The sequence below is a fragment of the Anabrus simplex genome, chromosome 1, assembly GCF_040414725.1.
Source record: "Anabrus simplex isolate iqAnaSimp1 chromosome 1, ASM4041472v1, whole genome shotgun sequence".
NCBI lineage: Eukaryota > Metazoa > Arthropoda > Insecta > Orthoptera > Tettigoniidae > Anabrus > Anabrus simplex.
This window is the reverse complement of record NC_090265.1, coordinates 406885802-406902254: the sequence shown is the minus strand read 5'-3', so window position 1 is coordinate 406902254 and position 16453 is coordinate 406885802. Positions and strand designations below refer to the sequence as shown.

The following is a 16453-nucleotide window of genomic DNA, read 5'->3' as shown; positions in this document are numbered from 1 at the left end:
CCTGTATCATATGAATGACATAACAATGTAGAGTCATAAGATATTGTTTCATTTTTGAATTTTTAAGTAAGTTTTTCTGTTACTTTAGGGTCTGCTGATAGCTTCTTGCAATTTAAGTCTAAAACACGGATAGTGTGACTTGCCTTAAAAAATCTGAAGCCACCCATAACTTGCCTTAAAAGAAGACAAACCACCTATTTTCTTGGCAAAATGTCTCACCTTATTGCAATGATTGGTCCTGAAAGGGAGTTTCTCAGTGCTCAAAAACCATTTGAATACAGCCTCTTCCAGTTCACTGTTTTGTACGATTAGCCTTTCTCAACAAACCTCCATTTTCACTCTTGAGGACAGACTCAAAGTTTAAAATTGAAGACCTGTTTTTTCTATGTTGAAAATTGTTGATGTTTCTCACACTATACATCTCAGCTAACTGCTTACCAATCACTCTTTTCTCTATATCTTCAATGACTTTTAAATTCCTTTCAGAACATATACTCACCAGTGGTAAAACAAAATGCTGCACATACACAAAAGAGCACAGAAGACAGAACATAGCAACAAATCATTTTGACACAAAGGAACCCCAGGGCCACAATGACAGACAATCCTAGGGTGGTGAATCATCATCTGTATATGTGCTACCGCTACACATTTCACAGTAGGAGGGCTAAATATGGCATACAAATATACAAAAATACTGAATATTCATACAGGCACCTGTTTTTTGCAATGCATGAAATCACAAAAATTTTTGCAAAATTTTACAAATTTAGCTCAAAAACACAAAACTATTTACTGAACCGCGTTGAGGGAATATTTTTCTTGCGTCATGTTGGGCAACCAATTTTTCTTGAACTGGTCTTGAGGTCCCTTTACTTTTCCCCTATTAACAACTCCACAACCGGGCGACAATTTTTCTTCTTGAACCCAACGTTTATTTTTAAGTCCCGTGGTGTCTTTCTCTTCCCACGACCATGTTGGTCATCCTCTCTCTTCCTTTTTCTGCCCCACAGTTGGCCGATAATTTTTCTTGAGCCGTTCGTACAGGCGACAATTCTTCTTGCACTGGTCTAGTTATCGGGTGAACAAATAATTCTGATGAATGGGCATCTACTCTTTCCTCTAACTAACTACATGCCGGCGTTCAAGAAAATCTCCAGCTAGCTACACTGTACAACTCAGGGATTAAAATTGTATTTTAAAAAAAATTATATTTAATGTGAATTCGACTGAAAACCGCGCCTCTTATTCTCCAGTAAACCTGCATGTCAGTCGGGTCATTAAATCAAATTATAATCAACTTTCAAGTTCAATCATTCATCATCCCCCAAGAAATCAACTTAAAATTAATCTACTATACTATAAATAACAATAACAATAAGTTAAATTCTTAATTACTAACTTTATTTCATAATCATCTAGTTTCTTGGGATAAGTTAATAATATTCCACATTATTCCTTTGTATACATCAGAATCTCATTCAGAAAGATAAAAGGAAATTGTTTTGTTTGTCTTGAAGTTTAATTATTAACAAGTTAAAAATAAAATGCTGAATATGTTAAAAATAATAATGTCAAAAATTATGAATGTCAAAAATGCTTCTTTATAACAGAACATCTGATCATTTTCTTCATGCAGTTCACTTCTAACTTCATCAATAACGTACGCAGAATAAGTAATATTCCATATCCGTAGCTTTCAATGGCTACATATGATAATATATACCAATAAAGAAACAAAATATATATTAATCGTAATTGGATATATTCAAAATATTCCCTGAGAAAGTAGGAATTCTCTAACATAGCCTCATCACTTTTGTAAATAGGTTATATATCAAGGTCGTATAATTTCATAAATTCTATCATATGGTCGCGAAAATTCAAGGAATATCATAGATGACATTTCTTAATTCGTTAATGGCAGTAATATAAGATTATGAAGACACTATCGTCATTGATCTGTTGTTTCGACTTAAATCAGTTAACATACTAAGCAACATGAGAAATTCTCCTTGAAAATACCATCATCATACTAAAATATAGGTTATTTGGAAATATTCTTTTGATGATCGTACAGAGTTATTACCCTGTAAATTCATTAATCAAATGCTATCAACATATATAATACGTCAACCCATATTACACGTCGCTATCACAACAAATATAACCTTGAATTAGAACTGTGTCGCATAAATTAACATCAATTAACCTCAAGTAAAAATCTTTCCTCATTCTTTGTCGTATTTACCATACGAGGACGGTTTGAAAAGTTATTGGAATCACCGCTACATGTCAGTGCTAGAGCAACGAGGTTCCCGCGCAATAATCACACATCCTTTGTGAGTGAACACGTGGCCCGTCAGTGCTCTAGCGGCAGGAGTGTGGTAGTGACGACTCTTTGTTGTTGTTCCCGCGTGGTGATTTGTGACAATGGAAAAAACTGAGATTCGAGCAGTGATTAAATACTTTGTAAAGAAAGGTATGAAAGCAAAGGAAATTCATGCTGACTTTCAGAACACATTGGGGGACTCTGCTCCTTCATTTTCACCTGTTGCCAAGTGGACCAGCGAGTTTAAATTTGGTTGGGAGAGCTTGGATGATGATCCGCGTAGTGGATGGCCAAAAAGTGTTACGACCCCAGAACTTATCGCAAAAGTGCATAAAATGGTCATGGAGGATCGTCGACTGAGATTGCTGAAGCTGTAGGGATGTCTTCTGAATGGGTATATTATATTTTAACCGAAGAATTGGGCATGAAAAAAAATTATCCGCAAGATGGGTGCCGTGGCTCTTGACATTGGACAATAAACGCACCGGATTGGAAATGTCCGAACAAAGTCTGGCCCGTTTTCAGTGCAACCAACAAGATATTTTTGCATCTGTTTGTGACTACAGATGAAACTTGGGTCCATTACTATATGCCAGAGACGAAACAGCAGTCAAAGCAGTGGAAACATGCTGATTCACCACCACCAAAGAAAGCAAAGGCAGTGCGTTCGGCCGGAAAGGTCATGGCCTCAGTTTTCTGGGATGCAAAAGGCATTCTGCTGATAGATTATCTTCCTACTGGCCAAACAATTACGGGGCAATACAATGCAGACCTCCTAGACCAACTACAGGAAAAGATACGCGAAACAAGGCCTGGTTTGGCAAGGAAAAAGGTCATCTTTCATCAGGACAACGCTCCGCCACACACAAGTGTTATTGTCATGGCAAAACTTCATGAACTGGGGTATGAATTGTTGCCACATCCACCTTATTTACCTGATTTGGCACCATCAGACTTTCATCTATTCCCCAAGCTGAAAATTTTCCTCGGTGGACGGAGATTTTCTACAAGGAAAGAACTGACAGCCGAATTGGAGAGGTATTTTGCAGGCCTGGAGGAATCTCATTTTCGAGATGGGATCAAGGCATTGGAACATCGCTGGACCACATGTATTAGTCTACAGGGAGACTATGTTGAAAAATAAAAGCAGTTCCACCGAGGTAAGATATTTAATTCTAGTACATTCCGAGAACTTTTCAAAGCACCTACGTAATTCCACTACAAGTATATCAACAAATGTATATCATTCACATTTCTTACCTCATATTTTCGTCATATTTGACTTCGCCACAAATATAAATATCAATTAATCTTTTCTAAGCAACGCACAATTCATAAAATTCCATATCTTAACAAAAATAACGCTTTATGGGTGACTAATTACCATTCACATAAATGATGCACTTTTCTTGTCAAAAAATGAACATATCAAGCCTATATTTACTTACATTTGGTAACAGGGTGGTGTCGAATACGATCTCAATAACCTACAATTCAATCTGTTTCCATTTCACATTTTAACTACATGAGATCACATTATGCATGGTATAATTCTTTGGAAATAAGTCGAAAAATTGTTATCAAAGCTCTTCATTGGCGAATATTATCTTTCCTATATATGGGTGTGATTATATGTTATGGAGGACTACCTAAATCCATCATTAAAAACAACACTATGAATACACTCGCGATGAAATGAAATGGCGTATGGCTTTTAGTGCCGGGAGTGGAAACTGCACATTGAAATTATCTCTCGAAGATATACATTTCGACCTTCCTTTTATAATAACACAAACATTAACTAGCTACAAATTAAAATAGATATGAATACATTTTTGAATAAACATCATGGAACTTAACTTATTCTGCCTGCGTTTCTGGACTGGGATGGGTGTTATCTCGTTCTTCTATGGGATGTCCATCTTTGGATTATGGCTGCATCATGTCCGGGTTGTAGCCTCTAGTCTCGGGTTCACAAGAATAGCCAGTTGGTTTCCGTCAGACGTCAATCCCATCCTCAGCTTAGTTGGCCATTATGATGTTCTCGTATACATACATAAGAAACATATTTAAAAATATAGCTAGTTTCATAATTTTGTTATCTACTGAACTTCCTTGAATTATATCTATGCTGGACAAGGTAGATTATGATGCCGTAAATGTCAATACTTAAGATTGAGTGACATAAATGGTATTTAAAATATCTCCTTGTTTTATGATAAATGCTTCAAATTAGCGATATTCAATATCAGCTCTAATTAATCTTTGATAACCTTCAATTCAGTCCTAGTCTACAGTCAGCTATTCTTTTCTTTTTCTTTTAGATATTGCGCTTAGGAATCTTGTTACATATACGAAGAATATAATGATATGTTTTTATATTTCAACTTGTTTCCTCAATAATTTAAGAAATCTTCCTTCCAAACAAGCTATTTTCCTTGCATACGAATTCTCTCGTACAAATTCATCTTGTTACTCAATGCAATGTTCGATTGTTCACCTTGCTGGTTTAACAATTTAACAAGTAATGCATTTATCTAAATCACGGCCATTTAGAGTCCGAAGGTCTGTACATTCTTACTTCACGTTTATGGCCTATTTGATTCCACATGTCTGTATTTTCTTACAACATATTCACGGCCTATTTAATTCCATGTCTGCACTTTCTTACAAGATATTCACGGCGTATTTAATTCCACATGTCTGTATATTATAATTCATATTTTTCTACTGCATGATTTCTGACACTTTATCGCTATTCACGGCAAAAATGACGATTTTAATACCTCGTTTCGACATAAACAGGGCAATGAAATGGTACATTACATTTACGCAAACTCGCGAAATAATTAACAAAATTATTTGGAATTGCAGCGTTTGAAGTTTATGATGGAGATTTGAGGTGAGTTGTGGCAATAAAATCCGATAATTGATGCCACAATGGACTTTATACCCTTTCGATACATATCAAAAGCTAAGGTATAGTATAGTTAAATTGAAATAATAAATATGGTAGTTCAACCTATTCAATACAAGTAAATAAGAGATGTAGAGATTACATTCTTATTTAATTAAAAATGGAAATGGTACCGGTTTCGACCCCAGTCTGGGTCATCATCAGCCGATTATAACTCGAAAAACTCAATCTGTTTCCATTTCACATTTTAACTACATGAGATCTAAAAAGATCTCTTTGTATTGAATAGGTGGATATAAAAAATAATAACACTTGTAACATACTTTGTATTTACGTACGTTTCAATACGGACCTAACATGAGAATTATAACGTGTAAGGATTTTACGTGTTTGACAAAACTAGAAAGGTACATGTGCGAATACTGCAATGTGCGAATTTGAATGGCAGAGAAAGGACACATGCCTGAAACATATTAATAACAGAGTTTTACATAAGAACAAGGAAAAGGCGCTAACGACGACAGCCATCAGAAGACAAGCTAGTCTCACAGACACTAGTTCAGCGGCAAAACTAGCGAAATACGATAGACGCATTCATTTTATCTACAACCCGAGCTTTTATGGAGGCAAATATTCCACTGGAAAAAGTTGATTATCCGAAGCTGAGAGAGTGGATGGAGAAATATACACCAGGTTTATGCAATACTATAATTTTTTTCTGAGGAAGGGATGTGAAGTTATGTTTTTCTGATAACTTTGTACAGTATTATAGTTTTCTTGTTTAATGATACTTAGGCCTCGATTATGCATGCTAGAACCCTCATTTACTTACAATTATAAAATGTAATTAATTCAAATGATGTCAAATAGCCTTCTAATATCAGGTCTATTGATTTTTTTAAGGTGCTGGAGACTTGCCCACAGCTGGAATACTGAGGGAAGGTTCTGTAACTCAAATCGTCGAAGAGGAGGAAAGATTAAAAGGAGCTGTGAAAGATGAGAGTGTTTCAATTCTTTGTGAGGAAACTACTCATAAAAAAGGGCAATGTGTATTTATGGTTCTGATAAAAGTACTTAGTTGTGGCGATAGTACAGTTCAGAAGTTACCTGCAGAGGGAGTGAAAGTTATTGCAAATGCTAATGCTACAGAATGTTCACAAGCAATTATGAGCGTAATTCACAAACTTGAAATTCGGTACCAGAATGTAGTTTCTATAACTTCAGATTCAGCACGTTACATGGGCAAGTGTATAAACACAATTAGGGTTCTAGTTTCAGAAGGATTGGTGTACATGCAGTGCTGGGCTCATAAACTGAATTTGGTGGGCAGTGTGTGGGCTGTGGAATGGAACTTAGTGCTTTGAACCAATGTATTGTTCAGGTAAAACACATCTTCCTTAATACACGAAAGAGAAAGCATGCATACATTCAATTCCTGAAGCAGAAATATGAAGACGAACCCACTAAAGCTAAACTTTTCCCTATTCCTGTGATCACCAAGTGGAATTCGTGGTTTAAAAGTGTTCAGTACCTTGGAGAATATCTTCATGAAGTCTAAGCTTAGTGACCTTTCAAAGGGCTTTAAATTACTAGAGGACGCTTTTTTTTTTTTTTTTTTTTTTTTTTTTTTTTTTTTTTTTTTTTTTTTTTTTTGAGGAAACTCGGATAAACTTTCCAAACTACCAAAACCAATGCAGACACAATTAACATCTTTGTTTCAATCTGTAGGTAGAGTAAGCCTGAAAAAGCTGAACAAATTAATAGAGTCTGACACAGGAAAGTTTATAATTTCTCCTCTTGGTAAACTGTTTGATCCAAGAAGCATAATGGAAGGGGATTTAGAAAATGATGAACTCTCGTCTAATAAAGCAAATTCCCATCTTACGAGAACTTTCAACGTCAGAATACCTTGAACGATATACTGTGTTTAGGGATCTAGTTACTAGTTCATGTAAAGCAGGTAGAGATATTGATGTGATCACCATTCTTCTTTCCCTTAAACCAGAATATGAGCATTATGTGGAAGCTGCATTGAAGGGCTTAATGGTTCCCTGTCAGTAATGTTGATAGTGAGAGGGCATTCATTGTAATGTAATATCTGACAGGAGAACAGCTCTGACTCCCAGTAATATGGAACTCATGGTATCTCTGTCTTTTTCAGACTGATATGTAAATTATATACTTACGGTAGGCCATACTTGTCAGTGACAGCATATACAATTTTTTCAAACTTCCATGTTTTGATTTAATGTGTAAAACTGTATGTGTTTTAAGCAGAAGCGTAATTCATGTATTTATATACTTATGCAAAAATACAACGTTGTTATACTGCAAATATGCAATCAACTGAGTTATTGGTTTACCTTTTATAGATGAAAAGTGGAAATAAAATGGCAGATGCCGCCCACCTTCATCGGAGGGTCTGCCTTACAAGGGCTGCACTCGGCTAGAAATAGCCACACGAAATTATAATGCATGAAAATACAGTACTTACCTGTATGTTGCTGAAACTGAGCAACAATATTGGAAGAAGTTAGAATTCATATAATAATATTGCCTTCTGGTGTGGATCTGAATTCCATTAAGCATTTGTGGGGAGAAATGGGAAGAATTATCCAAATACCCTATGGGACCTGCAGGATGCTCTTCAAGAAGAATGGGTGCAGATTCTACAAGGCAAGATTGCAACATTAACTAGGAGCATGCCTGAGAGGATGGAAAGTGTGATTCAAGCATGAGGTGGCAATACACACTTCCAAAGATGGATAAAAGTGTCAATGAAAAGTAGTAAATGAAAAGGAGACAACAAAAAAGGGCATTACAGAAGGGGAAAAAAAGGGGCACTCGAGTATTAGAGAGGACCCGAAAACAATTAGAGGTATAGATACTGATGTGTTACTTCCTACTTGAATAGTTTCAATTACATTATTTAGAAAGAGTAATTTTTTTCATTTTCAGGTTTCCAAAATTTCTAAAAATTAGATCACAAAATAATATATGAATCTCTTAAAATCATGAAGAATTTAAAATAAATCTCCAGTTTCAAAAACAATTGATTGTTGCACTTTTGTGGTGGATAGTGTATTGCATCAAACAATTCCTAACTGTAGAAAAGAGCCTACAGGCTGAAAATCTGGAATCAATGAAATGTTAACAGGATTGGTCAATATACTGAAATGAAATGGCATATGGCTTCTAGTGCCCGGAATGTCCGAGGACATGTTCAGCTCGCCAGGTGCAGGTCTTTTGATTTGACTCCCGTAGGCGACCTGCACATCGCGATGAGGATGAAGTGATGATGAGGACAATACATAACACCCAGCCCCAGTACCAGCGAAATTAACCAGTGATGGTTAAAATTTCGGCCCTGCCGGGAATCAAACCCAGGACCCCTGTGACCAAAGGCCAGCACGCTAACCATTTAGCCATGGAGCCGGACAATCAATATACTAACTGAAATTGACAATAATCTTACCCATTCCATACAATGATTTTTGCTCTTTCCAAGGGTTGTTTGAACAATTCATTTGTCTCTGGGCCTACATCTAGACCCATCCAACCATCAGGAATACCTGACTCTAACGTAGCACAACCAACAGCAGCATCTTCAGCAAATTTATCTGCAGTTATAAAGTCAACAGGCAAATGGATCTGCACGCCATTTTGCTCAGCCTTTGCCATTAGATCTTTCACTATTTTGGCACCTTCTTCATCATATAAGGAGCTTCCTATCTGCAAAGAAAAAGAGAAAATGAATTACTTAATGGCAATGTTAATGACCAATATTAATACAACAAGCTGTAACATGGTATGACATGATATGGGCCAGTCCAATTATTATAGGTATTACTTGATATACATATCAGAAAGTAAAACATACTAACAGTAAGTAAAAGGCCAAAACTCTACATTAACCCTAAATGGAAAATGTAATATTCTTGAAATGCAAGTACCAGGCAGTAACACGTTATGTATGAAACTATAAGAATATGAAAGGAAGCTGGGATTGAGACAGGATTGTTAGATCGGGTCAGCATATCCAGAATGAGGTAGTTCGGGCAAGTAATCAGGATGGAGGCAACAAGGACAGCTTATGTTAACTTAAAGAGGCAAGTGGCAGGAAAACGGATGGTGTGAAGACCAAGATTCCACTGGATGGACATTGTAAAGATGGACCTTGCAGACCAGGGAGGGACACTAAAAGATATCATTAACAACAGAACGTATCTCAATAAGAAAGAGTGGAAGAGGCTCACCAATAGTACTGGAACTGAAAAATGATGATGATGATGATGATGATGATGATTGATATATAATAATAAACAGGAAGAGCAGGCAAGGATAAATATGAAAAACACAAAGATGAGGACAATACACGGGTTGTTCACACACTACCATCACTTTACAAAGGAAAAATTAAGTGTATCCTCCTAATTCAATACATCCTATATTCCGACATTAGATGGAGTAATAAAAATTCAAACATGTTTTGACTCGTTTGAGCCATCTTCAGTGAAAAAAAAGGGAGGTGGGGTTTGAAGTAATTAACATACTACAAATTAAAAATGTGCCAAAAAACATAGTGAAGGAACAAATGAAAAAACAAGCGAGAGACATGACAGAAATGAAAACAGCACAATATACAATATTTACATCATCATATGGAACAATAAAACAACTCGCTGTGATTAAATTCAGTGAAAACAGGGGTTAATACAAAACATAACTGAATCTAAAAACAGTGTTAACCTAAGAAAAAAAGAAATGAAAAGCAGTGATACAGATGGGAACGAACAATAAGTGCACACAGCGAGGTTGCAGAACTCATAGTCTAAAAAATTTTCGTTTTATAACTGTACCACACCTTGTGGAATGACATCTTACACTTAAAACTTGAAACAACTACAGCAAGAAGTTCGAACTTTGGTCAACAGATGTCGCTACTAAAGTGATAAAGTCATTTTGTATTCGTAGGTTTACTACACTGAGCTGATTGTCTTTTGTTTTTGGTATGTTAAAGTTGTCAACACTTGACCACCTTCCGCCAACTTTAAAAGTGGCCAATAAAAAAATTCCTGTATTTAATTTTCAACCAATCAGCGTTTTCTACATATTTAATTATCCAATTAAAAAATTGGGGGTGTGTCGGGAATTAGTCCAGATCTCTCTCGAACTTTCCTCTCGGGTATAAAAGCTGGCAACTTTCCGAGCTACCTTGTCTTCTTGATTGTCCAGTGTACTGAGTGTGTGCAAATAGTGGAGGCGGGGGCATTTCACCCTTCATCGAGCAGTCCAACGCAATAAGGTAATGGCAGCCATTTACTAACTATGTGATAGCCTCTGAAAGCTAATCCGAGGGGAAGGTTTCCAGTCTTTAACCCATATCTGCCCAAATTATTTTTCTGTGGAATATTGTGATATATTTCGTAAGTACAGATGTTTGCAACCTAAACGAAAGGCTTATGATGATTTTAGGTTTCATTAACATATTTTCGCGGAGATTTACCGTGTCGACATATGTCGACAATGAGCATGAACGGGTAGGGTAAGAGACATGCTCAAAAAAGGAACTTTTCTTCGCATTCTAAGCTTATATGAATGCAATAATTAATCAGTTAGTGAATATTAGTCACATAAGTGTTGAATAAGCAGAAAATATTTAAAAAACATGATTCAAACATAAATGAGGAACAGTTCCGTCTCAATTTAGAATGCATACTGTTTCAAAACAAAAGGACATATTCGTATGTTTATAGTACTTGTTATACACACAATACCAAATTTTGAACAAGTATGATCACTCTGAAAATAGCAACAAAAAAAAAGGAAAACTACGAGTAGAATTTCAAAACAGTTTAGTCTGCGTTTTGAGGTTACACTCTGCTTCTTTTCATCCAGTCTGGTTTAGCGTAAGTGAAATGACTCGAAGCAAAGGACGTGGCGGCCAACGTTACATTTTTGCACTGTTTCCTGGCAGCTTTACCACAGTGAGCGCACCGCACTTGCTTCCCTCTTGTTTCGAGGTAGTGGCGTACCCCATCGGAACGCACTTCTGGCAACACGCGTGAAGATACTTTCGTACTCGGTCTTCATGCGTTAGGACGCGTAGCGGCACAAGATAGGATATATGTCCTAACGATGTAGCGTGTGAAGCCGAGAAGGTCTAAATTGGGGTCAAACGGTAAAGTTGCCATGCAATGTCCATGGAGACGTTCAGAAGGAACACAATTACAGGCCAGTACCATTTCCTGTTTTTGATGCTGATGCGGTAACAAGATACATTTTGATCCAATTGATCGATGCTCCCCATGTGCATATTATGCAGAATTATACATGCTGGCTGAATTACTGTTATGTATTTCATTTCAGCATTACCACTGTACCCTTTTCACTTATTTTTGTACACAGTAGTTCAGCATCAGCCCGGAGTTGATTACCAGAGAGTCTGAAAATATCTCCACAACTCATCATCATCGCTATCCCCGTCACTATGGAAAGTTTTTTCAGGTTGTTCTATGTATATATTAGCATCTAGGATGTTTTGTGATTCCTCTAGGATGATTACGATCTGCTCGACGGTCACTTGGAGAAGAATAAATGAAAATTGTATATCAGTACTGAGGCAGTCCCATTCGCGCCCACTGTCGACATGTGGAAATTTTTTGCTCTGCTAGACAAAATCAACTATAAATCAGCCATGAATGAATTCAAAATCTGTTAAAGGCATGTTTCGTTATTACGTTTACCAGAACAGTCCGATCTTACTTTCAACTGTAACAATATTATAAGAAAATATTACTCACCGCGACGGAAGCGTCATCCTCTTGAGTGTATACGGAATGATATTTCATACGCAGCACGATATAAGGTGCGAAAACGAGTGATTCTTGTTTTCGTGCTGTGCAGTAAGTATCGAACTATGAACTGTAAACAATGCACCTCGAAAATATTATTCAGGTTTACCAATATAAGATCGACAATATTCAGATATTAACGTCGACAAATGTCGACAGTGGGCACATATGGGTTAAGAATGTAACTTCAAATTTCCAGTCTCCAATAATGTAAATTTCTTCTTCAAATGTAAATCTCTAAACTAGCCTAGAAAGTTTATTTTTTTTATTTTTTGCTACTTGCTTTACGTTGCACCGGCACAGATAGGTCTCATGGCGACGACGGGAGAGGAAAGGCCTAGGAATGGGAAGGAAGTGGCCATGGCCTTAATTAAGGTACAGCCCCAGCATTTGCCTGGTTTGACAATGGAAAACCACGGAAAACCATATTCAGGGTTGCCGACAGTGGGGTTCGAACCCACTATCTCCCAGATGCAAGCTCACAGCTGCGCGCTCCTAACCGCACGGCCAACTCGCCCGGTGCCTAGAAAGTTAGCATAAATTCGGGAATAGAGAGTGTGACACCCTCTTGAGTTCCCTATCAAAATGTATTACAGGTGACTTATGTTTTTGTAACAGTTTTCTATCTGTAGCCTTGTAATTTAAATTTTCTCCATCTAGTCACCTATCTTGGACACAAGATAAAACTTGGAAAAGACAACCAACGTGCAGAAATTCCTCGCAGAATAGGTATGAGTTGGACTGCATTCCAAAAACTAAGATTCATCCTCACCAACAAGGATGTTCCAATTAACCTGAAGACCAAGGTTTATAATATGTGCGTGCTTCCAGTTACTACTTACGGTCTGGAAACGATGATTCTGACGAAGGAAAGTGCTCGCAATCTTCAGCGAACACAACGAGCCATGGAGCGACAGACGCTAGGGATCAGCCTTAGGGATAAGATCCGTTCAGAGGACATCAGGAGAAGAACTAATGTAACAGACATCATAGAGACAGTAGCAAGACTAAAATGGCAATGGGTAGGACACGTAGCTCGACAAGACTACAACAGTTGGACTTCTAGGATTGTTCACTGGAGACCATGGGGACACAAGAGAGGCATTGGAAGACCCCAGAAGAGATGGCTCGATGGCATAAAGCTGTTGGCTGGAACACGCTGGTTCCAAGTGGCTCAAGGCCGAAGACAATGGAAGCACATGGAAGAGGGCTATATCCAGCAGTGGATTGAAATAGGCTAGAAAAGAAGAAGACGACGTCAACTCAGTAGTATGGGATTAGCCTCCGTAACGTCGGGCAGTGGGACCTACTAAGGTTTTAAACTTCTAAGTGTCAGTGTCAAGGAGTATAAGTGTCTGCCTCCAAATTATTTTGATTTTTGGGCCAGTAACTTTAACCGGTGTTTTTTTCTTCCCACCAGGGCCCGGTAGAATGAGTATTTGATACTCCTGTAAAACCTAGTTATTTCTGTTAAGCGGTTAAACTTTTCTGTTAAGCGGTTGAACTTTTGAGTGTTGAATACAGTGAAATCTGCTGGAACTATTAAATGTAGGTTGTCTCTCGAGAGATCTGGAAATTGTAAATTTTCCGTGAGCAAAGATGCTCGGGTTGTAACGGTATTAGGTTCTGAGCTCAGTCTCCTCGACAATTCATAGAGCATAGATGCTCTTCCTATTCTTGTAGATATACTCTGTAAATGAAATGGAGAGACCTGTCTCCTTAACTTTTGGGTGTATGGAGCAATAGTGCTCAAACAACACTTGTAAAATTGGAGCTTCGAGTTCCGATGATTAATTGACCAATTTTGTTGATTTTCTGACTTCTGCTTTGTATTTAAACTACTGTACCTGAAATCTTGTTCCGTCGCTGAGCGACTTGTGTGTTAATATTTTTGCAATGGGAAAAAAAAAGAGGAAAAAAGAAATATAACTAATTTTAAAGTTTTTAATTAATCTTTTGATTATAGTAGATAGACACATTCATGTCTGCATCTTCTTTCACCTCTGTCCACCACAAAACACCTTAACAATAACAATTCAAAACAGGATGAAATCACTGTGACGAAAATTCAGGCCGAAAGTCAGCCTTTGTAGAAACACCATCACATCGAATGGTTAGAAGGGGAGTGGGAGCGAAAAAGTTTGAGAAACCAGCCTGAGATAATGTGCAGGCTAAATGCATGTGACAGGTGATGGAAAAGGCAGATGAAATTTAAAATTTTAGAACAGCAGCATTCTCAATTTCTCCTCAATCTAGCGGTCTCGTTCTCGATTATTGTTTCACAATGTTGGCTGGTTTGTTTGCATTATTTTAAAAGGTTGGGAGGGCCGCGATAAAAATTGAGAAGCTGTGTTAGAGAAGATGACAGATGCATGGTAAACTGTGTGACCATAGTGGAAACCGTCAATGAAGTTCCAATCTTTAATGGAAAGATTAGGTTCATCACAAAGCATCCAGCCACGGATACACTTCAACAGATAGAGATCTTTAAGATCTTGCATTATGAGCAAAAAGGCACCTTGCTCAACGTTCTCAATAGCATCCATATCGATTCAGATCAGTTTATGAACCCCATGAAGTTTATAACCTATGATTATGAACCCCTCTCACAATTTAAATGAAATCAATGAAAGAAAAAAAAAGAACATTCTACTTGAAACATTCATTCCATATATTTGTCAGAACTTCCATAATATAAACAAATCTCGCCTCCATCTCTCCAACTCACCACCACTCCCCCCTCCCCACCAGCCCTGCACCACCCCTTCCCCAACCGCCCCTTCCATCCTCACAAACACAGCTGAGCCAACAATAGACTCGATCATACGAACGGGACCGTTAACTTTGAGAAGGCCAGGCCGTTTCGAGAGGATAACCACCTTTTAAACACCGTAAGTTTAAAGCTTTCTTCACACCCATTTTACACTTTTTACTTATCAGCCCATGTTTCTCACACAACCTCACTTTTTCCATTACAGACTGGAACTTCATTGATGGTTTCCATTATGGTCACTTACAGTTTACCATGCATCTATCTTCTCTAATACAGCTTCTCAATTTTTGTCGTGGCCCTCCCAACATTTTAAAATAAAGCAAACAAACCAGCCAACACTGTGAAACAATAAACGAGAATGGGACCGCTAGATTGAGAAGAAATTGAGAATGCTGCTGTTCTAAAGTTTTAAATTTCATTGGCATTTTTTCCAACACTTGTCACATGCATTTCGCGTGCATGTCATCTCAGGCTGGTTTCTCAAACTTTTTCGTTCCCGCTCCCCTGCTAGCCATTCGATGTGATGGTGTTTCTACAAAGGCAGACTTTTGGCCTGAATTTTCGACACAGTGATTTCATCCTGTTTTGAATTGTTATAAAACCAAAATTTTTTAGACTAAGAGGTCCGCAACCTCACTATGAGCATTTATTGTTCGTTTCCATCTGTATCATTTGTTTTCAATTCTTTTCTTCTTAGGTTAACACAGTTTTTAGATTCAATTATGTTTTGTATTAACCCGTTTTCACTGAATTTTATCGCAGCGAGTTGTTTTATTGCTCCATATGATGATGTAAATACTGTATATTGTGCTGTTTTTATTTCCATCATGTCTCTCATTTGTTTTTTCATTTGTTCCTGCATTATGGTATTTGGCATATTTTTAGCTTGTATTATGTAAATTACTTCAACCCCCCCCTTTTTACTGAAGATGGCTCAAACGAGTCTAAACATGTTTGAATTTGCTTACTCCATCTAATGATGGAATATATGATTTACTGAATTAGGAGGATACACTTACATTTTCCTTTGTAAAGTGAAAACCGTTAATATGGAATGATTCTAATATCTAGTGACACTCCCTTCTTCACATGCATGGGAACTCTTCTCATCAATTCCAGATCTTCTGCATCCTTCTCAGCCTCTGAGAAGCTTGTTTCAGCTTCCCGCTTCACCAGGAATCAACACTCATTAAGAAGCCATCCTGACAGATCTTAGTCTTAATATACTATAGGGAGGGTAGGATTAGAAAAATGCAGTAAAATTAAGGTACTGGTATACAGTAAGTAAATTAATAGGAGAGAACTCCACGTAACAAATACCAAAAGTATAATAATTCATTTTACTCATTTTCAGCTTAAGTATTTACACTATCAATATTCGCAATGTCTATCAGATACATAGATATCAGTACTATAAATCAACAATCACCAGTGATCTGCATTTAGGGCTGTCACTCATGTGGCAGATTTCCTATCAATTGTTAATCTTTTCTTAAACGCTTTCAAAGAAGCTGGAAATTTATTGAACACTTCCTTTCGTAAATAATTCCAGTCCCTAATTCCTCTCACATAAACTC

The 16453-nt window shown here is 37.3% G+C and overlaps 1 protein-coding gene across 1 annotated transcript in view; it reads right to left on the bottom strand.

The window, feature by feature from the left end:
- Pgk (phosphoglycerate kinase) overlaps nt 1–16453 on the bottom strand; it is a 125457-nt gene that overhangs the window by 31666 nt on the left and 77338 nt on the right. Inside the window, exon 6 of the mRNA XM_067135058.2 lies at nt 8725–8981. Within this exon, the coding sequence (XP_066991159.2) occupies nt 8725–8981 (257 nt within the window). The remainder of the gene's footprint in view (nt 1–8724; nt 8982–16453) is intronic.